Raw genomic sequence first — 27,500 nt, 5'->3', positions numbered from 1 at the left:
CAAAGTCAGGACTTTGTTGGCTACTAGATGACAAAAAGACCACTCGATACTCACTATCTGAGACGCTCTGCTCAGATTGTCGGCAAGCACATTCCTCTTGTCTGGAATGAAACGCGCCGATAGTAGAATCGAGCGGACTTCGGTCCATCTCAGTATCTCTACTGCAAGATGGGATAGCTGCTTCGAAAAGGTACCTCCTTGCTTGTTGATGTAAGCCACTACAGTACTGTGGTATTGTCGCTTATTACCACCACAGAGTGACCTGCCAGGTATTGTTGGAACTGCTGAAGGGCCAACAAACCGGCCTTCATCTCTAGACGATTTATATGGAGGCACTTTTCTGATTCTGACCACAGGCCTGAGGTTCTGTGGTACAGAACGTGGGCCCCCCCCTTTCTTTGAGGCGTCCGAAAACAGCATTAAATCCGGGGGAAGGACGAGAAGATCCACTCCTCTTCGTAGGTTCTCGTCTGTCACCCACCACTGGAGGTCCATCCGTTCCGCAGGACTCATTGGGATCATGACGTCCGGGGAGTCGCAACCTTGATTTCACCGGGACTTGAGCCACCACTGGAGAGATCTCATCCTGAGGTGATCGTTGGGAACTAGACGAGCCAAGGACGAAAGGTGACCAAGGAGACGTAACCACAATTGGGTTGGAAGCTCTTCTCGACTGAGGAAAGGGCTTGCGACCCTTCTCAGCCTTGCTATCCCGTCGTCTGATGGGAAGGCTTTGTGAAGATTGGTGTCTATAATCATGCCTAGGTAAACAAGTCTTTGAGTGGGAAGCAGAGAGGACTTCTCGAGATTTACCATGATCCCCAGATCTTGGCAAGGTCCTAGAATTTTGTCTCAGAGTCGAAGAGGGGATGACTCCGAGTCTGCTAGGATCAGCCTGTCGTCCAGTTAACGGAGGATACGGATGCCGATCCTGTGTGCCCACGATGATATTACGGTGAACACTTCTGGTGAAACCTTGTGGTGCTGTGGAGAGACCAAAACACAGCACCTTGAACTGGTACCCCTTGGGGTCTAGGCTGAATCCTAAGTATTTCTTTGAAGACGGATGGACTGGGATCAGGAAGTACCTGTCCTTCATATCCAGTATACACATGAAGTCTTGCGGCTTCACTGCAAGACTGACTGTGTTTGCGGTCTCCATGCTGAACGGAGTTTGCTTTAATCTGGACCTCTGCCCTAAAGGCATGCCCCCTTGCTGATCCCATGGCAAGGGAGCTAAATGACACCGGATTCATCCTCAGGGGAGGTAGAGATGTTGTGAATGGGACACGATATCCCTGACTGATTACGGAAATCGTCCAGGAATCGGCCCCGAGTTGCTGCCATCTGTCTGCGCAACCTTGTAAGCATCCTCCCACTGCGGGAATGCAGGGGGCCTGCCAATCCTAGCGTTTGCTGCCTCGCCTGCTCCCTCTAGGATTCTTCCCTTCCCTGGAGGACTTCTTGCCTTTCTTGTCCTTGACCGGAAAGGGCTTAGACACCACTGTCTTCGCTGCTGTTGTCTTGGTGGGATGTGGCTGCTGGGGTGCTGGAGGTTTATAGGGCTTGAATGTCAAAGCCCTATGTAGGAGGGAGTCTTGGTGACTTCCTCCACCTCTCAGCAGCCTGCTCCACGTCCCTAGGCTCAAACCAGTTTGTTCCCATAACAGAAATGTCTGAGCCTGTAGATTCCAGTGCTAGGGGCCTCCTGGTATTGTCTTGGAGTCCTTTGACTCCCTCCTGGGAGGGATGCAGGACTCCAACGACAACGGAGGCAGGCTCTTCTCCATCCTTATTCGAGAAGACTTTACCGCGCGAGGTGGGGTTTCCCTCAATGGTGTGATGGGGGAACTTCTCACCTCACGTGACTCTCCTGAGGACGGGAAATCTTCGTCCGGAGGGGAGGGAGAAAAGTCTGAGGGGGGGAGGGTGCCGGCCTCAAAGACTTACGACGAGACAGCTTCGTCCTCAGAGAAGTTACAGCGTCCGAAACTCCTCTTTTCTTCTTCAGGGGAGAAGATGCAGCCCAGGATTTGTGGCCCAACTCAGAGAGAACAGGCTTGAAAGCCTGTGCTACCGCTATGATTAGAGCCTCAAACCAGGACTGCTGGCTGACGGCTTGTAAGAAGAAAGAAGGAAGAAATATCCCTGGACCTTTCTGGAACCTTCCCCCCTACCGGCAAGCTCGCTGTTCTGTGCTAGTGGGGGGGGGGGGGGGGATGCAGTGATGGCGCCCTTACCGCGCGTTGTCCAGCAGCCTCGCGCGTGGGAGGGTATTGGCGATTGCGCTGGGGAGGGCACTGGCGCAATGGGGAATACCCGGGGCTCGCACGCGGGAGACTGCTGGAGCGCTCGCGCCGAGACTTCATAGTGTGTGCAGGAAACAGATTGACGTGCAGGATCAGAATGAAGAGACCGTGTGGGCCAGCATGTTGGCACGTGCGCGCGGCTATCGATGTGCGCGCGTACGAGTTTGTTCGACGCACGCGTGCGGAAGACCATCGGCGCACATGCGCAAGACTATTGGCGCGCACGAAAGATTATCGGAGCGCGCTTGCGCGCGTAAGAAGATCGGCGAGCGCGCGCTTTACGAGCTACTAGGTTGAAGGGTCAGCTGGCAGGACGATCAGCAACTGGGATGTGTCCTTAAAAAAAGGGCGGGCATCCCCCGATGAGGACTGTAAGTAGGTCTGCTTTAGAGTCCAGGACCGAAGTCTTTCGTTGCAGCGAAAGGTTGCACTGGTAGATCAGTAGGTGGTCAGCTGTCAGGATGATCAGGAAGCGGGATGTGCCCTTTTTGGAAGGGCCAGTATCCACCGATGGGACCATAAAGGTCCGTATTAGAGTCCAGGACCGAAGTCCAAAGGACCACGTTGCAGCACAAGGTAGAGGTCACTGGAAGTTCTGCTTGATCCTCCGAGGCGGAGTCTCTATGAGAGACCTCTCCCGTGAACTTGAGAGGTGCCCTTCGTAGAAGAGACTTGAAGACACTCGTGGTGAAGCCCCTTGGGGCCGTTGGATCAGCAAGCTGATCTTATGAGGAACGATCCTCCGAAGAGGAGTCTCTATGAGTGGCCTCTCTCGCGAACAAGAGAGGAGACACTTCGTAGAAGAGACTTGAAGACACTCGTGGTGACGCCCTGTAGGACCGTGGATCAGCAAGCTGACCTATCATGAACAATCCTCTGAAGAGTAGTCTCTATGAGTGGCCTCTCTCGCGAACGAGAGAGGTAACACTTCGTAGAAGAGACCTGAAGACACTCATGGTGATGTCCCTTAAGGCCGTTGGATCAGCAAGCTGACCTTATCAGGAACGATCCTCCGAAGAGGAGTCTCTATGAGTGGCCTCTCTTGCGTACGAGAGAGGTGAACACTTCGTAGAAGAGACTTGCCAAGACTGCTCCACCCCTGAAGGAAGAGAAACTCAGCAAGGGGGGAGAAAAGTCTGGCTGAAGGGCAGCAACAGTAGTCAAAGGCGATGAATTTATTAAAGTATGAGAAGTTTTCCCTCTGAAGGAAGAAAACCTCACACCTGGGGGGGAACCTCCCTCGGAAGGGAAGTTGTCCAACCCCTCGAGGCGAACCTCCTTTAGCGTTCTAAGATGATTTGAAGTGCTGGCATGTTGTCACGGGAGTACTTTTAAGAGAAGGGATAACGGCCATGACGATGTCCTCTGAGGGACGGCAGCGACAGCAGATTCCCCAGTCATGAACAGGACAGCTCGGCAGAGACAGCAGATTCCCCAGTCATGAACAGGACAGCTCTGCTTCGTTGGCACTCTTTAGTCGAATGAAGAAGAACTGCTTAGTTAACTGGGAAAATAAAATTAAATAATAATTTTAACAGAAATTTCCCAGGGAGGAACTCCGAAGAGGAACTCCGAAGAGGAACTCCGAAGAGGAACCCCAAGGGAATAACATAAAATAAGAATTAAGTATGCGCCCTCCTTCCCCAGATGACATCCACGGGAGAAGGGGGGCGGAGCAACTGTAATAAAAACAGAATTATAACAATTAAAATTATCTAAATCATCTAAGAATATACAGTGAGCCCTCGCTACTTCGCGGTTCGACCATCGCGGATTCACCACTTAGCGGATTTTTTTCATAACCCACGTATATACATATATCGCGGATTTTCCGGAAATTTCGAAAATACCGCGATGTGACCGATGGTGCGAGATTGGAGAAAGTAAGGAAAATTGAATCATGATTGATTTTCAATATAAATGAAACTTTGAGGAGCAAAAAAGATATCATTTGTTGGAGAGAGGTAAGGAATGGGAGGTAGTGAAAAGTAGCCCACAGAGAGAGAGAGAGAGAGAGAGAGAGAGAGAGAGAGAGAGAGAGAGAGAGGGAGAGAGAGAGAGAGAGATAGAGGGGGGTTTAAATGTAATACTGTAAACAAAAAAAATTTGATAGGTTATAACACATTGGTGCTTATGTAATATCAACTGTATACTGTAGACGGTTTGAATAAGTTAAGAAATTGTATAAACGATACTTTGTTAGTGTATTCGTACACTCTCGAGCGGCAGCTAGATGTCAGCTGATCTAATCACAGCCAAAAGTAAAACAAAAAGAAGTCAACAATACTCGATTTTTAAAACACACCCGAAATTTAAAAACTAAAGTACACGCTTTCTTAATGTGCAATTAACTATTTAAAGAGAAGAAATTTTCTAAAATAAGATGATGTTTCCCAAAAAATAGTGGTTTGCTGATGAAATCGGATGCCGTATTTTTAGCTATGATTGAAATGGATGTAGACTCGGCATAATTTTTTCGTTTCGTACTTAATTGACACTAAGAAAACTAATTTTAGTTTCTTCATCTAAATATAAGTATTGTATAACACGAAGAGAGAGAGAGAGAGAGAGAGAGAGAGAGAGAGAGAGAGAGAGAGAGAGAGAATGAATCAGCTGCTGTAATCAAATGGCGTGTTTTTGTTTCGTGAGAATTTCATCGCCACGACTATAACAACAACATACTGTACTGAACTTTACATTATTATACAGACTACTGTAATATGATAAAGTAAAATATTTGTAATCTATTTTATATAAAATGGGGCTTTTTTTTGTATAAAATTTACATTTACGTATGTAAAATAACTCTCTCTCTCTCTCTCTCTCTCTCTCGTAAATTGTTTTCCTGCTTTGCTACGTATGTATGATTTTATATAGATACGGTAAATAATATTTGTAATAACATATTTTATAAAAGCTTTTACTGTAATATCATTATTTATCACTTTCATCATGCGCGTTAAATGCCTTCGTTTGTTTACCGAGCGTACTTTATGACGCCGTCGTTTCAGGCGGCGTCATAAAGAAAAACATTTCATTTGGAAGTCCTAAGAAAAATTAAGTAAAACATTGGTAATAACAAAATCAAGATACTGTACTGAATAATCAATATAATCGATGCAAAAACTAACCTATACACAGATGTGTAAATGCGTTGTTTCTTCATTATGATCAGAGATAAACGTAAACAAAACATTGGTTGCCATTTTTTATCGTGCTTTTTGGCGTGTTTAGGAAACGCATGATATAAAGTCGCCTTTAATATTTGTGCCTGTTTTAGTTTAGGGTACTGTAGTACATGCATTAAGTGTTCTGTACATTAAAGGATAGTTTGTTAACAGTACTACGTACAAGGGAAGGTTTTAAAAGTCTGAATATACATGTTAAATAAATAGGTAAATATGGTGTCACTACTTCGCGGATTTTCACCTATCGCGGTCGGGTCTGGAACCTATCTACCGCGATAAATGAGGGTTCACTGTACACTAAAAGTGAGAACCACTGACACCCCGAAGGGAAGTGTTCCCCACGGAGAAGCTGAAAAGTTAAAACACAATTAGATTCACTAAAAATAATTGAGACAAACAACGGAATAGCAACCTAACCCGCAACGGGAAAGGCGCTATCGTAATAGTACGTAGTTGCAGTAAGGGTGAACGACCTCGAGTAGAGAGAGACCGTAGTTAATCTAAAAAAAGGCCACATTCCCTTCGCTGAGAATCCAAGTTTCCTGTAGGAAAAGAGGCAAAGCGAAGATAATAGATGAATGAAGAGAGTCCAGGCGATGACGGTTCCCCTGCGGCGGCCGAGTTAACGGAAATAAGCCGACGGAAAGACAGATGGACCAGAGGGAGAGGTCGTTCCCCACGAAGTGGAACTGTGGTGGCCTTGCACTACGCAAGTGTCGTTGTCGTACATCACACACACACAGCACAAACACTGAAAAGAAAACTTACTACATTTCTATACTGTACACAAATATATACATAAACATAAAGAATGTTTATATATATATATATATATATATATATATATATATATATATATATATATATATATATATATATATATATTATATATTACAAGTATAAGAAAAAGTAAGTAAAAAAGACAAAAAGCATTAATATGGCTGTCAAAGAGGCGAGGGTGAGAGTGGACACGTCCGACTACCACCCAAGCCGAGAGCAAAGTGAGCTCAGCACGGGTGTGTGTGAGGGGGATTGGGGAGGGTTTTTTTTTTTTTTAGCAGGCTACACCCCCTCCCCCGCTAACTAGCGGTGGAGTAGTAAACCCTTGTTAAAATTCTAAGGGCTCGTCATTTCAGCTAATAACCCATATTAAATAGCGTGGTTTGTATTTCAGTTACGGAACAAACTGGTTTTAAAGTCAAGACAACTGGATAAGATATCAAAACCTAAGCCGAAGATTGAACATTTTCCATATAATAAATGAATGTCACAGGAAGTATAATGTATCAAATAAAAGTAAAAATTAGCCATTAAAGAAGTCACCTGCATTAAATCTCAAAACGATATCTGAAACAGCAAAAACTTTACACACCTCGTAAATATAAAACTTGTCCTCAGCTTCAATACATTATCCAAAAATTTTTTTTAGTCCTTATGCTTTTGGGAATAGTCTACAGAGGGCAGAGATTAATATATTTGTTGCAAGGGTTCTTTTACAATACTGCATCTATGAAGGCCCATGAAACAACTACACAAATACTTTTCAAAGAAATAAAGAATTATCTAAATACGGTATAATAAACTATCAAACTTAACCAAACTAACTTCAATTAATCTTACTCACAGGAGCATCAGGATGTTCAGCCGATTTATTACAAACAATCCAGGTGTCGTGTGCACCACCATTGGCTGGATCCGTTTTTGAGATTTCCCTGATGTGCGACCAAAACAATGCATCACGTTGGGCAGTAGGCCAAACACGTTTGTGCAATTGCAAAAATAGTAGGGTGTCCTCTGATATTCTGTCTATAACGGTAACCTGTTCTAACGTAGCTGAAATATATAATTTTATCTTATTGTTTTAAAGTTTTGTTCCATTCAAAATCTTATACAAAACATTAAAATAAAAATATTTTTTGTTTATGTAATTTGTATTTTCTCTAACTACGGTATACAAACTTGAGTCCTTGACTATAGCAGAATAGATAATAGCAAAGCTGGAACATGCCAGGTAAAATTATAACTGTCACTCACCTGGCAGGTCACTGATAACTATACTTAATTTGAATCCTGGGACTTTCTCTGGGGCTAGTGATGGCAGGAATGTTTGAGTAAAGGACTCAACTTTGTACAGAATATTATACAAATTACTTTAAAAAAAATTGTGAGTTTTCCTACACGAATCCAAACCACTGTCCTTTATTTTATGAGACTCATCATTAAGTGAGAGAAGTCTCCTTTCCAACAGGTAGGAAACTTAACCAGGAACACTAAACTCAAGCAACTTGGATGCTAAAAGAGTAAAGGTTCCTTACACCTTGGGAATCCCAGAAGCTTTTTAAGGGTTGTTCTCTAGCCAGAATCCCATGTCGTACACCTGGCAAGAAAAGTGTTTGCTGATATTGCGACTTAAAGGCCATTTCAAGATGATGGGTTTGCCTAGCTACATCACACACCCCCTCGTAAGAAGTGCTGGAAAAGAATTTCCGCGCTTGAGCATGGACCAGCTAAAAGCTAAGCGGATTTGCCTAACTATCAGATGAAGTGCAGCTGGCTCTGTTTGTTGAAGCTGTACACCAAGAGGAGAAGATTGAAAGCTAAAGAAAAGGCCAATCATTCCCTACACTTATCCCAGTCTTACTCCTAAACTCATCCCTCGATCGGCAATTACTGGTCCTGTGTTAGGAGCTGAGGCAGTTATACCAGCAACTGAGCAGCTACATGTCCTGCAGAGAATGCATCTAAGGACCTGTGGGTCACATCCCGCAGGAAGAGAGCAGTGAGCGTCAGACGACGCTTCTAACAATTGCATCACAGAAAACTTCCTCTTAAAAGCTAAAGGGGTATCTCTTTCGTCGCAAGCTTTTGTCTCTTCTATAGAAGAGGAAACGGGAGTCCGACAAGAATAGGATCGTGTTCTAGGATAGCTTTTTCGATCTTTCCATGATTACAAAAATCTTACAGGTGAGGTCTAACTGTCCTCGTCTGCTTGAGATAGCACCTTAGCGCTTCTCACAGGACACAATAGCTGATCAAGATCACCTGTTATATCTCTAAAAACCCTAGAATAAGGTAACAATAAATTTGCATTTTAGCTACAAAGTTAAGAGATGGAGAGTGCAACCTTGAATGGGTGGTATTGAACGAGAGACCAAGGAGTTTGCTGACTTGTTTAAATGTTAAAGCAAGCAAGAAAACTCTTTAGGATTAGGTACCTGCTTTAGGCTCACCTCAATGATTCATTCGGGGCCTCTTCCAGGAACTTTTGTAAAAGCTTAACAACATTCCATGATGGAGGACTATCACATCTGGAAAACAGGTCTGTCCAAACTCGTATGAGCATCAAGACTACTTCTGATGAAGAAATTTCTACCCCCTTACTCTAAACACTTGGCACAAGGACGAGTGAAAGCCTTTTATTGCGATTAACAGAACTGAGGTTCCAAACGGAGAATCCTTCCTCCAATGAAATTAAGAAGGCCGACTGGAATGCCAATATATGGGGGTATAGGAAGAAAACCACAAAATCTTGAAAACATTAACTGAGCTTCGTATGGCAATTGAGAATGAGTATACAAAATATTTTGCCAAAATTCCTCTTACTTTCATAGTTAAAGGGGGTTAGTAAAAGTTAACTCAATAAACCAGAAAATGCAGTATTTCTTCTGTTATCGTAAATTTTGATAATTATTACATTTTAATGTAAAAGAAATTGTGAACAACGGGATCTGTATAACTTCCACGAGTCACAGACAATGTAAATTACACCGGCACCCTTTGCCCATCAGTCCTACCACAAACCTCAGAGAGGGTACATGCCTGAGTTTGACCTCTGACATTCACTCATTTTTACATTTGTTTTTCTCCTTTTCGGCAAGAACTTTATCATTTCAAAGAGGAAGAGACAATTTCAACAACTTGCTTACATAAGGAATAAGACAATTCGTTCTATTAAGAATTCAGAAAAGGGTAATATCGGTAGTGCAGAGAGAGAGAGAGTTGTGTAGATGGAGAAGCAATGACCTTGCCTAACAAGAGCAACAGAAGCAAGATATTAAGCAAAAGGATCCTCGTTTATGATTAAATTATGATAAATAACTATGTTTTTCACTATCCAAAAAGGAACATAAAATTCATAATAATCAGGATTTATTAATATAAAGAAAAACTTTGAACGCCCTCTGACATTCACTCATTTTTACATTTATTTTTCTCGTTTTTGGCAAGAATTTCATAATTTCAAAGAGGAAAAAACAATTTCAACATCTTGCTAACATAAGAAAATTTGCTCTATTAAGAGCTCAGAAGAGGGTAATATTGTTAGTGCAGAGAGAAAGTGTGTTGTGGATAGAGGAGTGGCCGCCTTGCCTCACAGGAGCCAAATGAAGCAAGATATTGAGCAAAAGGACCTTCATTTATGATTAAATTATGATAAACAACTTTGTTTTCTTTAATGAATACCCCCCCCCCCCAAAAAAAAATCATGATAATCATGATTTATCAATATTGTCTTTGTAAAAATACAAAGAAAAACTCTGAACGCCGTATCTCAAAACTATACTTATTGACCTTCAATTTCAATAGCCTCCCTTAATTTTAAAGATGTAGCATTGAAATTTGATATATAACTTAGAAATATATTATAAAACAATGAAATGAAGCCATTTTTTCAATTTTTATTTCATATTTTTCTTCTTAATTTTTCCCCCCAATTTTTAGGGTTTATTTTTTTACCTTAATGAAACAATTCATATCTGGCAAAAAAATTACTTAAAAAAAAAAAACTCTTCATATTATTGGAGGTCTATATCAGGTCTATATAGGGTAGTAATCCCAGATCTTAGTAATAATCATCAAGGGAGCAGATAGAATTTGAAAAACACTAATTTTCAGGATAAATCATTCTGGCGTCACAAAACCGAAGCTCAGAAGCAAAATTCTTATGCAGTTTGGAAATGTCCTAAGTCACCTTATGAAGTGGTATGAATGTCAAAGTCATGTCATTGAAAATTGGCATTAGCCAGGTGGCCCTCTTAACCATAGAAAATGGAAGCGTTCAAAGGTATCCCGGAGTACTGTGGAAAAACTGGCGTGAGGTTGATGAGGAATTGGGGGAAGGTTGGCAATTCTCTCAGATCCTCTTTTAGGAGGTGCAGAAGGCCCGGGTACCATTCCATGTGATGCCACCGTGGAGCTACCAATGTTACAAAAAGGTTGGGAGTGTAACTTACTTGATTCAAGACTCTTCAAGGTAGGCAGAACAGCAGCAAACAATAGAATTTAGGCTATCCCAAGGGTGCTGTAATACATCCTAAAATGCCACTTCTGGCTCTGGAATGGGAGAGCAGTAGACTGGGAGCTTTTTGTTTAGCGATGTCACAAAAGAGGTCTAATGACGGGGAAACCCCACACAGTTAGGATCTCTGTCACTACTGTATGACACAAAGACCACTCCGAGCTGATTACTGTACTTAGGTCTTCCTGCTCAACTTGCTTGTCACCACATTTATCTTTCCAAAGATGAAGCTGGCTGAAAGTGTAATCGCATTGCCCTCTGTCCACTCAAAAGTTCTCACTGCCAGATGGCACAGCTGCAGAGACATTGCACCTCCTTCTATGTTGATGTAAGACACCATGGTGGTGTTATCACTCATTAACATTGTCCAGAAGCTGGATATCATACATTGGCTTTATAGGGCTCCCCCCACCCTTCTCTGGAAGCTTCTGAGAAGAGAAGGTACACCATAGGTTACACCAGTGAGGGGAGTGTTAGCGGCCATCCTCGTAGGGTTGATTGATTGATTGACTTGAAGTTTTCAGGCATCCTGACATCTAAGGTCATTGATGCCAGTAACATTTAATTTATGTATACAAAAATAAAAAATAAAATAAAATAAAAAATAAAAGAGTATTCAATTAAAATCATAAAAGTTGAATGTCATAAAAGTTAAATAGTTTTCAGAAGACCTGCTTCTGAAATAAATCTAAAAATGCCACTTGCCTAGTAGGACACATCATTTCCAAGAATCTTGGCAAGGATGAACCTGCCACCCTCACCTCGAGCCTCAAACAAATATCTATTCCTTAAGTTGTTATAATTGGGGCATTCGGTCAACAAATGCCTCACTGTTAGAGGTACTAAACAGTCGTCACAATACGGTTGGTGTTGGCCCTTCAGCAGAAACTCGTGTGTCAACCAATGTGACCAATACGTAGACGACAATGAGACGTCTCCCATTTTCAGGGCATCGTATTATACCTCCAAGGAGATATGATATTTGTTACTTCTCTCATTTTATTCCCATCTAGGCTATCCCATTGCTGTTGCCATTTATTGCAAACCAATTTCTTGATGTCAGGTAAGAAATCATAACAGGGAATGGGATACCTTCTTGGCAGCAACTCGGATGCAGCCTTCTTAGCCAGTGAATCTGCCTTCTCATTCCCAGACACACCTACATGTGCTGGAACCCAACAAAATTGAACTGTTATACCTCTCCATGCAATAATAAAAAGCCATTCTAAAATCTTTAAAACTAGAGGGTTATTAGAATTAAAAACTTCTATAGCTTGAAGGACACTCCTTGCATCACTAAAAATTGTAAAATTACCCTCCTTCTCCAACGCTATTTTCTCAATAGCGGTTAATATACCATACAGTTCGGCAGTAAATATGAAAGCGGTCAGAGGAAGTGCACCTCTACAATTAAAACCATTACTATGTACTCCAAATCCAACGCCAGCATCAGATTTGGAGCCATCAGTATAGATAAAAAGTTGATCCTCTATGTTCTTTAACATGTTCATTAAAAAGAGACCTGGCTTCTAGGTCTGACATATTCTTCTTATCTCCAATAAAATATTTACAAAAAGATATCTCTGGTAACTTCCATGGAGGCATTGATGATACCTTGAATGGAAGTACCTTATTTCTAATTATATCCAGACTATTTAATAATCGTTTCACCCGAAAGCCATAAGGTTGAGGAGATTTTGGGTGCAACTCAAAGTATGATGCGTGTCTTACAAGGCTTGCAGTCTGAAAGGCTAGAGAGTTAGGGAGTCTTTGCAATCTAAACCAATACCAAATAACGGAAGACATTCAGTAAAGGTCTAGAGGTAACTCTCCAGCATCAACAAGGAGACTTGGGATAGGCGAGGTTTTAAAAGCTCCTGTAGACAATCTAATACCTGCATGATGTATCGAGTCTAATATTTTTAACCGGCTTGGGGTGGCTGAAGAATATATTTCACATCCATAACTAATTTTGGAAAAAATCAAGGCCTTGTATAATTTTAAAATAGTATTGCGGTCTGCCCCCCATGATGTATGGGACAATACTTTTAAGATATTCAGAGCTTCAACACATTTAGCTTTTAACGCTTTTAAGCGAGAAACCCATGTAAGCCTACAATCAAATATCAAACCTAAAAATTTAGCTTCACTTGCACATGGTATCCGTTGACCTTTAATGTATATATCCGGGTCTGGATGTACTCCCCTGATACGACAAAAATGGACAATGGTAGTTTTACTTGTCGAGAACTTAAATCCATTCATGTCAGCCCACTGGATAATTTTATCAATAGAGAGTTGGATTTTTCTCTCAACCATTGCCATTCTAGTGCCAGAAAATGATATTGAGAGATCATCCCCAAATAATGTTGAGAGAACATCCCGGGGAATGACTGAGGATATCCCATTAATTGCTAGTGCAAACAGGGTTACACTCAGTACACTCCCCTGAGGAACTCCTTCTTCCTGACACTTACTCTCTAATAGAGTTTCCCCCACTCTCACTTGAAAAACTCTATGCGAAAGAAATGACTGAATAAATAGTGGTAGTTCTCCTTTTAATCCTAGTTCATGAATTGTTTTAAGTATACCATATCTCCATCTGGTATCATATGCCTTTTCAAGGTAAAAAAAAAAACTGTCACATGGTGCTGTTTCGAAGCAAAGGCTTCACAAATAGAGGACTCAAGTCTTATTAACACATCAGTTGTTGAGTGCATTTTTCTGAATCCACATTGAATCGGTGATAAAATGCCCTTCTTTTCAAGGTACCACATCAACCTTACATTGACCATCATCTCCATGATTTTACATAAACACGAAGTCAATGCAATAGGTCGATAGCTTGCTGCTAAAAAACTTGTCCTTACCGGGTTTTAAAAAGGCTAAAATAATGGCTAGTTCCCAAACACTTGGGTAACTATGATTATGCCATATTCTGTTAATAATACTTAAAATAAATAATTTTGTATTAAAATGTACATGTTTAACCATTGCATATGGAATTCCATCGGGTCCAGGAGCTGTGTCATTGCAAGTAGCGAGTGCGGAATCAAGTTCTCTTTCAGTAAAAGGAGAATTATACGATTCTTCCCTTCCTGTTGCAAAATTTAAAATTTTCTTTTCTTCAATGCTCCTGTATTGGTGACCAGGAGCTGCTACACTCTTACACGATACATTTGAAAAATGGTCAGCCAGGGCATTGCTAACTTCATTTCCTTCAGTCACAAACTGACCATTCACTTTCAACACTGGTGGTGGGTTCGGGGTAAATTTGCCTGCAATTTTTTTAATTTTCCTCCATACAGAAGATGGTGGTGTTCTACTATTAATGGAGGAAACAAAAGCCACCCAAGATTGGCGTCTAGCTTCTTTCATGGCACGACAGAACTGTACTCTACACTTTTTGTATGATATCAAGTTTTCATCAGTACGGCGTCTACGCAATCTAGTCAGGGATTTTATGGTGGCTCTGTGCAAGGCTGTTAATTCTGAGGACCACCACGGGACTGGTCCTCTTTTGAAAAGTCCTGTGGTTTTGGGAATCAAATTGATTCCTGCTGTATGAAGAGTTCCATTCAGTAGGTCTATGGCATCATCAATACTTTCAAACTGTTCTGCTCTCCCTTCGATTTCACTTAGCTCAGAAAATTTAACCCAGTCTGCCTTGTCTAGATTCCAATGTGGCGATCTTTGCAAAGGCGGACCCTTGTTGGTGTTTATAATGATTGGTGCATGATCACCAGTATGCCAATCATCTAATGTCCTCCAAACAAAATCAAGAAGGCAGTTAGAGCTTGCAATTGAAAGGTCAATGCATGACAAAGTACCTGTCTGAACATGGAAGTGCGTGGGCTCTCCTGTATTAAGGAGTTACACATCCTCATTCTCCACAATTGATGAGATAATATTGCCCCTTGTGTTGGCCAAAACATCACCCCATAAAGGATGTCTACCATTCATATCTCCCAGTAAGAGAAAAGGTTGAGGGAGTTGTTGAATGACCTCTGCTAAATCATCATATAAAATATTATCATTTGGAGGTAAGTACAGAGAGCATATTGTATATTTTCTCCCTATATCAATTTGTACAACAACTGCCTGCAGGGTTGTACGTATAGACATAGGTATTTGGGGAACATCTCGACGAATGTACATGAGACTTCAGCCATGGTTCCCTGCTTGTTGATTATATGGTGTTCTATAGCTAACATATTCTCGAGGACTAGGAGTGTTAGCATCAAGCTTACTTTCCTGTAGACATACAATTATGGGGGAATGCTCATGAATTAGGAGCTTAAGTTCTTCATATTTCGCCCTCAAACCCTGACAGTTCCATTGGAAAATGGAGGAGAAAACTATGGATCATTTCTGAAAGACATCTTGGATGAGGTCTTCCCATTAGCAGTTTTTAATCTAACATTATTACCTATAGGTTTCTTCAGAGGTGGTCTTGTTATGTTGGGTTTTACGTTTGTGTTTTTCTTTGTATCCTTTTGATCTATTTGTTGAGGTGGATGGTGGACCTCAACTTGAATTTCTGATTTATTCAGTTTATCTTCTGGTTCATTAGAAACATCAACAGACAAAACATAAAATTTATTTGATGTCATAACCTTAACGTTTCTAATGGAGGGTGGAGAGAGAGATGGAGGTCTCTCTCTTTTACGATTAAAAGATGGTGGGATTCGAGGTTTTTGCACCTTTCCCACAACAGGTGCATCAGGTAAGTTAGTCTTAAGTGCAACCTCCATCAGATCAGGCAAGGACATGGCCTGAGAGAGGTTTGTATTATTTTTTGTAATGGCAGCTGAAGGCTGTACAGCAATGGGCAATGACCTAGTGTTAATACACCGTGGTAAAGCCTCAGGAGGTAATATGGTTACCTCGTTATTTGACATTTTGTCAGATAGTATACTTTTTTTTTTTAGCTATTGGCAGCGCTAGGTTGGTTTGATTTTAATGCCTTAGCATATGTATTTGATTTATTTAATAGTCTTTTGGCATGGGTCACACTTATATGTTCTAAGTTTGATTTGTTGAGGGCAGCTTCCTCCAACTTATATAGCTCGCAGCTCTTGTCTGTGGATTTGTGATTCGAGCTGCAAAATAAACACCTGGCTCCAAGTGCACACTCTCCATGGTAAGATTTGGAGCAAATACCACACATCTTCTCATTTTTGCAAACTTTGGACGGGTGCCCAAATTTGAAACAATTAAAGCATTGGCTTGAAGGGTCTTACTTTAATCCTTTCGTTCTCGATAATAATATGAAAAGGCACATCAGCATCCTGGAATGTAAGGATTATCATTGATGTACCTGGGACTTTGTGAACTTTCCATACATTTAATGGACACATGGCCAGTATCTCCTCCTCTGTAAAATCATATAGATCCCTGTTAAAAACTACGCCCCTTCCGTAGCTAAAATTTAGGTGGGGTTTGACATCTAACTTGATGTCATCATTACTTATTTTCATATTGGACAATATTACCGACTGTGTACTGGATTTGGCATGGATAAGGAAACTATTTTTTCCGAAACGAGATATATCACCTGGTGCAATAGTTCCTACCTTATTCTGAATCAATTTGCATATTTTAAAATAATTCCCTGTAACCCCCTTTGATTCAGCAATAAGCCACATCGGTGGTTTTGGATTTCTCTGGGAGGGCATAACTAAATCTGCGTCTTTTTCCAACCAATCGGCAGGCCTATACACATCCAAATCTTTTGGTACCTTATCGCAGAGAGCAGCCGCGACATTCAAGTTATTAATTTTAATATTATTTAAGTTACTTATTGCACTAAATGCTTTGTCATAACTACTATAAAGTATCCATGAATCCCAGGTTTCAGCTTCAAGTTTCATCCTTATTTCTTTTATACATCCATAGCATTCAAATGCTTTACATAGATCATCATAATTTGTCTCTATTGAAATTTGTGTAACATGAAGGATTCAAAGTTTCCTCGTGTTACCCAAATTACTCGATTTTGAAATATCAGTAGAATGGTCCTTTCCCGTTCCGAGGTCATCAACAGAACTTTCCCTTATCACATTAGCAGAGGTCGTCAACAGTGTCGGGGGAGAGTCGGTGTATCCAGGGGAGAATGTTAGGCCATCACACGTCAGAAAGGAAATTTGCTCTCTCCACTATCGGCACAATGAGAGTATACTTCCCAGATGGTCCACTCCATACCCTACCCGAAGGATAGCATAAAAACAGATACAGTCGCTCCCCTACTTACGAACATTCGAGTTACGAACAACGGTACACACGAACATGACTGCGCGTATGTTGAAAAATGTTCGGAAAGAGATGCTGTAAGTTAGATTTTGTATTGCGCGCCTTTTTCCGAGTAGTGCTTCTTTCCGCCGCTAATACCGACGCTTGGTGCTGTGAGAGCTCACCCAGCATCCACCTTCCTCTGCCCAGTTCATTGCAGTGCGTAAGTGCGTGAACGTATCTCCAGTGCGCAAAGAACTTTTTTCATTTTTATCATTAAATATCTCATGCATCCACTATTCAATATGGTGAAAAGCGAAAGGCTTCTAGTGAGAGTGGTAGTGCAAAGAAGAGGCAAGCCATTTCATTTGAAACGAAAGTGGCAATAATAAAGAAGCTTGATATGGGTGAGAAAATGGTGAGCGTTGCACGGGCATACAACTTGAATCGTTCGACCGTCGGTACCATTTATAAACAGAAAGATCGTATAATGGAACACGTGAAAGGTGCAGTGCCGATGCAATCGACGATCATTAGCAAAAAAAAGAGGGAAAATCATAGAAGAGATGGAGAAACTTCTCACCATTTGGCTCGAGGATCAGCAGCAGCGGCGTATTCCTCTGAGCCTTATGCTCATTCAGGAGAAGGCCAAATCTATCTTTGAGGATGTCAAGGCTAAGGCTGGGGAAAGCGCTGCCGAAGAAACATTTTCTGCCAGCCACGGGTGGTTTTCCCGTTTCAAGAAGAGGGCTAATCTCCACCATGTGTCCGTGTCCGGAGAGGCAGCATCTGCGGACAAAGAGGCTGCCAAGCGATTCCCCCAAGTGTTGAAGGAGATCATTGAGGAGGGTGGCTATTCGGCTAAGCAGATCTTCGTCGACGAAACGGGTCTTTTTTGGAAGAAAATGCCAGAGAAGACCTACATTAGCCGTGAGGAGAAGATGATGCCCGGATATAAAGCGGCTAAAGACCGCCTAACCTAAATGCTTGGGGCGAATGCTGAAGGGAGCTACAAGCTGAAGCCGCTGCTAGTTTACCGGGCAGCTAACCCTCGAGCCCTGAAGAACGTGACGAAAAGCTCTCTCCCCGTTATATGGATGTCAAATATGAAGGCATGGGTGACACTCGCTGGATTTGAGGACTGGTTCTTCCACCATTTCATCCCAGAAGTGAAGTTGTATTGCCAGGAAAATGGAATTCCATTCAAGATCCTGCTGGTGCTGGACAATGCCCCTGGCCACCCCCCGCACTTGGATGATTTTCATCCTGATGTCAAAGTTGTGTACCTGCCGCCAAATACAACTTCACTTCTGCAGCCGATGGACCAGGGCGTTATCGCCAATTTCAAGAAATATTACACCCGACGGACGTACAGGATGGCATTGAAAGCAGTGGATTCTGACCCCGAGATGACCTTACAGAGCTACTGGAAGTCGTATAACATCTTGAACTGCATAAAAAACATTGATGCATCATGGCGTGAGGTTACCGAGGTCAACCTCAACGCCGTGTGGAGGCCTCTATGCCCTCAGTTCGTCAACGACTTCCGTGGCTTTGATCAGGAGGGCATCAATAAAGAAATTCTCAGCACTCTTGTCGGCCTAAGTGACAAACTCGAGCTTGACCTGCAGGAGGAGGACTTCGAGGAATTGCTTGAGTCCCATGGGGAGGAATTGAGTAACCAAGACTTCATGGAGTTGGAGGCTCAGCAATGTGTCAAGGAGGAGGAGGAGGAAGAAACGCCTGTCCCCATAAAGAAATTTGAGACGAAACTCTTGGCCGAGGGGTTTTCGCTCATAGATAAAGCCATCGCACTCTTCGAGCAGCAAGACCCAAATATTGAACGTTGCACAAAGGTTGCAAATCAATTGAATGCCATACAGTGCTACCGCATCATTTATGATGAAAAAAAAGAAGAAAACTGTGCAATCGTCGTTAGATCGCTTCTTTCGGCCAGTTTCTAGTAAATCCTCCAAGGAGGATACTCATCAACCCTCATCTTCTTCTCCTCGACCCTCAACTTCTTCCTACATTGAAGTTACGGAGGAGGAAGTAACTTTTGAAGCCCATTCCAGCAACGACGAAGACCCTCTCATGATATAAAATCCTCCTCTTCCTCCTCCTCCATCATCTCCTTAAGCATCGAGTACATCTTCCAAAAGTAAGTTAAACTTCATTTTATTTATCTTATTACGTACATGTACATACTGTGTGTGTGTGTGTCTCTCTCTCTCTCTCTCTCTCTCTAACATACGTAGTACAGTACTGTACGTATTCTCTACATTTTATTAAATTTTTTTTTCAGTACAAACCAATACAGGTTACTTATACGAGCCTTAAACATACTTATATAAACCTTCAATATACTTATACAGTATAGGCCTTAAACATAAATTATAATACAAAATATAGCACTGAAGCAACTTACGAACGAATTCACCTTACGAACGATCGTTCGGAACGTAACTCGTTCGTAAGTTGGGGAGCGTCTGAATAGAGGCACAGGTGTAAGCTGAACCCGCCTGTTAGGACTGAGACCAAGAAATTATGGAATCATCCTCCCCATATCTGTAATGCAGGGCTTCCGGCCAAAAGCTGAGAGTCCTACCCCACGCATTGGATCCCCCTGGATTCCGAAGACCCAACACTTGAGAATAGTTCCGCAAAAAAGGGTCCAAACCATCTTCGGGATGGCTGAAATCATCCAATACTCTCACATATAGCTTTGAATGCAAACACCTCCCAACCGTGATACCTCCTCCCACTCATCAAAGCAGGCAGCAATAAAGGATGTATGAACATCCCCACCGGGGGCTACAATGGATGTAGAAACATCCAAGCCATACGAAAAAAAAAAAAAAGTTAATAAATATTTCTGGGCTCTGACCTGTGCCGCCCAGTGAAATGCTCCTTTTACATCTTTTTTAAGGTAAAAACTGCTATGAATTTACCAGAGAAAAAATTGTATAGGAATGCTAGGTTGAACCCAGCTCGCTCACCTTAATAAGGTGTCGGTATAATACTGGGGCGTGATTAAATCACAACCAGAGGTCTTGCACCATTTAGATATCTCCTGTCAATATCCCCGAACAGCGAGGTGCCGTTCAACATCCTAGCCCTGAAACGCTGCTACGAACGATTCCACCCACGCCAGTGACGTCACTCCTTTTACATAGCACCAGCTTGCTACGTTATCTTTTTTCCGGTTTGTGTTTCCCTTAGATTACCCAGGATTTATCTCAGGATGTCGGACCCTACCGTCACTCCACCTAAGTTAAGTACCAGATCTATGAGTTTTGAGATTTTGGAGGTGGCCTTGCCCTTATTTATTATTTTATCAGTTTTATTTTATCCGCGACCCCGCATCGGGTCCTCGTGGCGTTCGGCCACCTCCTCTCTCTCTCTCGTCGTTCTTAACGTTTTACAATGAGTCTTCTATACTGATTGTTCCTCGTTTTGAACTTTTCTGGGTATCCACGGTTCACACCCTGTGTTATTTTATGTTATGATAGTCTCTTATTACGATAACAGTTGTTTACGATATTACGGTATCGTAATTTCATGTTAGGTTGGCATGCCTGGTAGCTTTCGAGCGTTACTAATTTTACTTCGTTTTACGTTCCGCACGTCACGGACATTTATAACGATCTTATTAGCATACGTTTTATTACTAGTATTATTAGTTCGAAGGGACTTTCACGAGGCAGTTCTTTATTTTATGTTTTTTGTCGGCACTTCACCGACTTTGTGTTATGTTGGTAGCCCTGCCTAGCTCCATGCGCTGTTAGGCTTGGTCTTCCCCTGTCTCTCTGTTCGTCCCTTCGTACTATCTTACGATTGATATTATTATTATTATTATTATTATTATTATTATTATTATTATTATTATTATCCAGCATGCCTTCCTCTTTTATTTACCTATTAGTTATATTATTATATTGTTTATCCTAGTCGTTCCGTGTGATCATTCCAGTCATGGGTCTCTGTTCAGGTTGGTACTCCTGTCCTCTGCCCCACTTGTTAGCCTCCCTCTCCCCATCTGCCCGGCACCCCCACCCCAGGGTTGCCTTCCCTCTCTCTCTCTCATGTCGAGTCGTAGAGTCAGCTATTTTGCGTTACGTTCTCTCCCCCAGGGCCTTCGCTTATCTCCGTTCTGGGCGGTTCCCGATAGTATGTGAGGCTTATTATTATACATTATTTTTGCAGTTTTCCCCCTATCCTGCTGTAGCCATTTCTTTCCGCCGACTCGATTGGCCATCAGTCGGCGGGAGGTATTCTGCTTGGTCTGTGGTATCATGTTGTATTTATATTACATTTTTTTTCACATTCATTCCTGCTACTTCCTCCCGGTCCCGCACCTCACGGACCCATTATAGATCCCTTCACCCCTCCCTCCTTCTATGGTGTTCCGCACTTCACGGACTCCATGTGTTATTATTTCATTACGGGATCCCCGGAAGTAGCTTTCACTTTATTCCCTGGTCGAGTTATTTAATCCTGTGTGCCGTCGACGGGTTTGACCCTCGATTCTCCCCCCCCCCTGTCCGCCTTCTCCGGTGGACTTTCATGAGCCCTAGGCTCTCTCGGTTGTCTCTCCGGACCCAACGTTACCTGTAACCACTTGGATTAATCTCATCTATATATATTCACATGTATATTATACTCCCTGTTCTCAACCCCCCCCCGAATACGATCACGATTATGGATTGACTTATTCTTATCTATATTACAGTCGTAGTATATCCTTTCACCACGATAGTGGTATAATTTAAGCCCCCGGAGCCTCCGGGCCCCTCTGCTTATCTATAAGATACTCATGTATCTTTTATTTTACAGACAGTACGCTGTGCGATGACGGCATGTTCGGTGGTCCTCCCCCAACCCTGCGGCCACGATGTGTGTCGTTCACATGCCCACTGTGCTGTCCTGGTAGATGATTTGATTGTTTGGCATCTGGACAATTGTGTAGTTTGCTACAAAATGACCTCCACTTTAACATCTGACTCAGTGAGTGAAATTACTTTTAGCTATAATACAGACTTGGTAAGTGGAGTTACAATTAATTAATTTTAAGGACACTGTTCTTTGGACTCCTCGCATGCCCTTCGATAGCTTCGTGTCTCCGAAGCCCCTGATCTTTTTCCTTTTTTCTTCGGCATGATATTCCTTACCCTCGCTAATAGTCTGTTCTCTTTCAGAGCTCCCAACTTGAAAAGAATGCGGCTCGGGCGACCCTCAAAATCTGGATTGGCGGGTTCCCCCGTAATGTGAAGGCCAAACAGCCTTATATCCTCTCTGAGGAATGGTGCTCTCGCCTTTACCCGCACGCAAAGACTTCGGCTGCGGTCCCCAAAGACTTGGCGGATCCTATCATTGAGAATATTGAATCCCTACTATTGACCCCGGATCACGAAGAGACAGGCGGGACGTTAACAGCGGACGTCGCTATCCTCAATTTAGACGTTGAGCCCATGGCTCTGGATGAACCCGACACAGGTAGGGACATGGGTGAGTCAGGTGGGTACCGGGCTAAGATTCCTCTCCTTAGCCCGACTTTTTCTTCTACTTCTGACCAATCTTCATTTCAAGGATTCCCGGGGACTCCCGGGGCTGATCTCAAGCTCCGGCCTGTTGCCCCCAAGGTTAAGGCTCAACCGCAGGCCTTTACACAAGACCCACAAGTCTTCGAAACCATCATCATTGAAGTCAAAATCTTCTTCCACTACAGTCTCTAAAGACTCAGTTGCTGTGCCCCCGACCTCTCAGGGAGTAGTCTCCATTCCGGCACCTGTTCCCCTCCCGGCGGAATCATTTAACCCGAAGGAATTTTCGGAGAAGATGTTCTCTCGTTTTGAAACAATGTTGCAAGAGAGAATGACTAATCTGGAGACCATGGTTCAGGGACTGATGCGTTCGGGGCTGCCACCACAGCAGCAATATCCCATCCCCGACGCCTCTAAGCTCCCACCTTTCAACAAAAACAACCCTTGGCGGTTAGGGTTACATGCCCCCCTCTCGGATGGCATGTTATCCATAGAAGGTTTCGGAATTTGGCCTCTCGAGGACTAAGAGTTCTACCCGCCGGGTCTTGAATTTCCCTTCCCCGGCTACGCCCGCCTAACAGAGGAGGCTTTAATCCGCCTGGATAAGGTCCCGAAAGAGACCGTGATCTTCCCTAAAGAACAGGCACAGTCTGTTTTGGTCCGCATCTTCAATGAGCGGAACTGTATGAATACAATGATCACAGCCTACAAGAGCTCGTACACTATATTTGTGGTCGACGAGCAGACCCCGACTCCATGCGCAACCAAGATTATGGAGACTGCCTATCAGGCTACCAAGGAGGAGAAGCCCTTACTTCAACTCAGAGAGATGGACTTGACTTCCCTTCTCTTCCCGGGGGATAATGAATGTTGGCGGAACGCCCCATCTACCTTCTCAGTGGGCAAACTGAGCCCGGACTGTGCTTCGACGCAGTTCAGTGAACGACTTCCTGAACTTCCGGAGTCTATGATTAAATTTGAGTTTGACACCAGGTGTAGGCTCGGTAGGTTGATTAATTCGGTTACTCTTTCCGAATTGACCGTTGCCACTTACGACTTTCGTTTATCCTTATGGCCTCACTGAGAGTGAAGTGCCTGACATTGAGTCTTGAGAGAATACCTATAACTAGAGTATTGTTGGTCTTGTTTCTAGCCGTTTCGTTTTATCTAGCTGTTTAACCAAAGGTTCTGTTTGGCCAGCAGTATCTTTTCTTAGGAATAAATCTTTTCCAGTTGCCTGTACAATAATAGTGGTCTTCTTGTTCTCTGTTATAGTAGTACTGACCACTTCTTCTATCTTCTGTGCATTGGCACCTGGATAGGACTTGACCTTTCTCCTCTTTTTGAGGACAAAGTGCTTCCCTTCTGTAGAGGCGCGGACCCAATCCTTAGCATCCTTAGAAATGAGGTGCCAAATGAACTTTGCCTTCAGCAGCTGTGCAGTAGAACGGCACGAGGGATGTGAAAGGCCGTGAATGAAATCAAACACCTGCCGTCGCATGGGAGCAGGAATCCAAGGTCGCGGTCTACCAGTACTTACGTCACAGAGGAGGGTGGTGTTGGAGTCTTCGAGGGGAAAGTCTTCCCAACGGAGGGACGTGCAGGATGTCCTACATGCTTGATACTCTGGATCCTGTCGTTGGGCTTCAGCCAGGGCGTTGTAATCCAATCCCAGTTGAACGGCAGCCAACGTGTTTCTTGACAGGGCATCGGCAACGGGATTCATTTTCCCAGGGACGTATTGAAGGGAGCAATTGTATTCAGCCACGGCGGAGAGATGTCGGCGTTGCCGGGCAGACCAGGCATCAGACTGTCGAGTAAAGGCGTGCACCAGACATGTGGTCTGTGCGAATGACGAAGGGCGTACCTTCTAAGAAATGGCGAAAGTGACGGACAGCCAAGTGCACCGCCAGCAATTCGCGATCGAAGGTAGAATAACCCGATTCTGCCTTGGACAGTTTTCTGCTGAAGAAGGCCAATGGGCGGGGCGAGCCATTGACCACCTGCTCGAATACTGCACCAATAGCAACGTCGCTGGCATTGGTGGAGAGAAAGGGAGGGGCATGTGGGATAGGAAAAGTGAGAGCCGCAGCAGTTGATAGGGCCTTCTTTGCATTGCAGAAGGCTGCATCTTGAAGGGGACCCCACTTCAGGTCCTTTGGCTTGCCCTTGAGGGAGGCGTATAGGGGAGAAAGAGTGACGGCAATGGCTGGCAGAAAACGGTGATAATAGTTGATCATGCCCAAGAATTCCTGTAGAGCTTTGACGGTCGAGGGCACGGGGAAGTTCTGAACGGCTGCTACCTTCTCAGGGAGGGGGTGGACTCCTTCAGGAGTGATGCGGTGCCCTTAGAACGACACTTCGTTGGCGCCAAAGGTACATTTGTCGTACCGGACTACAAGGCCGTTTTGTTGCAGGCGGTCGAGCACGATGCGCAGGAGACGGAGGTGTTCCTCTTTTGAGGAGGAGAACACAAGTATGTCGTCCACATAACATACACAGAAAGGGAGGTCCCCTAAGATGCCATCCATGAGACGTTGAAACGTGGCCCCAGCATTACGAAGGCCAAAACAGGAGTAATTGAAGGTGTATGTACCAAACGGAGTGGTGATGGCAGTCTTGGGGATGTCTTCTGGGTTCATAGGCACCTGATAATACCCCTTCAGGAGATCGAGCGTAGAGAAAACCATTGCTTTGTGCAGGTAGGAGGTCACGTCGGCAATGTTTGGGAGGGGGTAGTGATCCGGTTCTGTTTGCATGTTCAGGCGCCTGTAATCCCCGCACGGACGGAGAGAGCCTTCTTTCTTCAGAACGATGTGTAAGGGTGACGACCATGGGCTGGAGGCCTTTTGGCAAAGGCCCATTTCCTCCATTTCGGCGAACGTCTGTTTGGCGGCTGCCAATCGTTCCGGTGCCAGACGTCTGAATTTTGCGAAGACTGGGGGTCCCGTCGTCTTGATATGGTGATAAATACCGTGCTTGACAGGAACCGCGGGCGTTTGGCGAAGTTCTGGACGGAAAACTTCCGGGTACGACGTGAGGAGGTGGGCGTAGGCATCCGTGGGTGCGCTAATGTGAAGAGCAAGGTTAGAGGGGGCGGGTTGAAGAGGTGTCGACAAGTACAAGTCTGCGTTGACCAATCGTCGGTGGGCGACATCGACCAGAAGGTGGAAATGAGAGTGGAAATCCGCACCGAGGATTGGCAATGTGACGTCAGGAACGAGAAACTTCCAATTGAATTTACCGTCTCCGAACGATAATGTGAGGTTCTCGTAACCGTACGTGGGTATCGCAGATCCGTTGGCAGCAACTAAGCGGACGTCGGCAGATGTAGACAGACTATGTCGTGTCTTGAAGAGTTTCCTTGGCCAAAGAGAACGACAAGCACCCGTGTCTACCAAGAATCGCACGCCCGTTCCTGCATCATGTAAAAAGAAAATCCTGCATCATATAAAAAGAAAAGATTGGAAACACGGGAGGCCACCGCCACGAGCGATGGCCTACTTACACGTTTTTTGGCCACTGACAATCCTCGGCACATTCCTTCGCAGTTGCCCCGAATCTGAAGTGGTAGTAGCAAAACTGTGGCGGATGGGAAGTAGTACAGTAGGGTCCCGAATTACACGTGTTCTAATTACGCGATTCCTCAATTACGCGATCGATAGTTTTTAAAAATTAATTTTCCTGTATCTGCGAGGAGCATTCTAAATCCGCGAGTCAAGCACCGCGAAGCGTAGGAAATCTATTGTTTTCTTAATTGTATTGGGGGGGGGGGGGTGATGGTTCCCCGATGTCTGAGAAGGGGGCGGGGGAGAATGTGAGAGAAAGATTTCTGTTCAAACATTTTAAGACTAGTTTTGGATGAAAAATGTTAAGGTTTGCCCATCTGTTGTGTGAACTTGTCGCTAGGCCTAGCCTAACTGTCCAACACCTATATGTATAATATTCCATATTTGTACTATTTAATTTCTATACTTACGTTGTGATTATGGTGAAAAATCCTTATTCATTAAACTTTAAATTAAAAACCATCAAAATAAAGACTATTTTATATCATGCTACTGCCAAACATGTCACCACAACCAAACCCATTACTTTGTTTGGTACGTTCCATCGCCGATCATAACGAACTCGCTAACCAATTTTAACATCTGTCTATAGGTTAACTTTTGCGGCAAAAGATATCTTACCAGGTACTATGTAATAATAATGTTATAATTAATGTTGTTTTTATTTATCCTTAGAAAATCAAAATATATGAAATATGAGCAATTTTGTTTCGTGTTGTTTTTTTTTTTTCCTAAAAAAAGCCTTCTTAAAAGGAAAACGTCTTTTTTACGTTTCATCGTCGATCATAAACGCATTTACTCCTGAAAGTGATATTGAAGAGCTTTTACTAAAGATGTTATTATAAATAAAGATTATAAATAGGTGGTAAAATATCTATAATTAAAGTGTAGAAGCATCAAGAAATGTTGGGGTTCGCCCTTTACATAAGAATGTACTGTACATTGGATTAGACAGAACGTAGAAAAAATCAATTAGGGAAAAATCGGTATTCGATATCCTCTTCATCAGCATCGTCAATCGGGCTTTTTATTTTTTTTATTCTCAGTCGCTAACTAGTTATCGCACTGCCAAGATCTGCACACATTCCGATAATTCACATTTGAAGGTTTTCTGGGAGAGGATGGATAGAGAAAATACCGAACTATATAAAATGTTTTTTTAACCTGTTAAGCGTCACCCACGTGATAAACCGTTCACCACGATCTACTCGGTACCGCCTTCAACTGTATATTCCGTTCGTGACTTTAATTGCCTTTTACAAGCCGTCAGTCTCGTCACTCTCGTGATGTTACTTTACTCGTATAGTAAGTATAGGATCACCACTTGGCAACACTCTCAGCATATGGGGACTGTGAATAGAAAC

At 43.2% G+C, this 27,500-nt stretch overlaps 1 protein-coding gene across 1 annotated transcript in view; it reads right to left on the bottom strand.

Annotated features, from left to right (window-relative positions):
- LOC137622152 (ceramide transfer protein-like) overlaps window positions 1-27,500 on the bottom strand; it is a 261,732-nt gene that overhangs the window by 108,973 nt on the left and 125,259 nt on the right. The window contains exon 10 of the mRNA XM_068352588.1: window positions 7,122-7,330. Coding sequence (XP_068208689.1) covers window positions 7,122-7,330 — 209 coding nt within the window. The remainder of the gene's footprint in view (window positions 1-7,121; window positions 7,331-27,500) is intronic.

This window comes from Palaemon carinicauda, chromosome 29 (assembly GCF_036898095.1).
Source record: "Palaemon carinicauda isolate YSFRI2023 chromosome 29, ASM3689809v2, whole genome shotgun sequence".
NCBI classification, from domain to species: Eukaryota; Metazoa; Arthropoda; class Malacostraca; order Decapoda; family Palaemonidae; genus Palaemon; species Palaemon carinicauda.
Note: the sequence above shows the minus strand (reverse complement) of the source record. Positions and strands in the feature narration are given on the sequence as shown.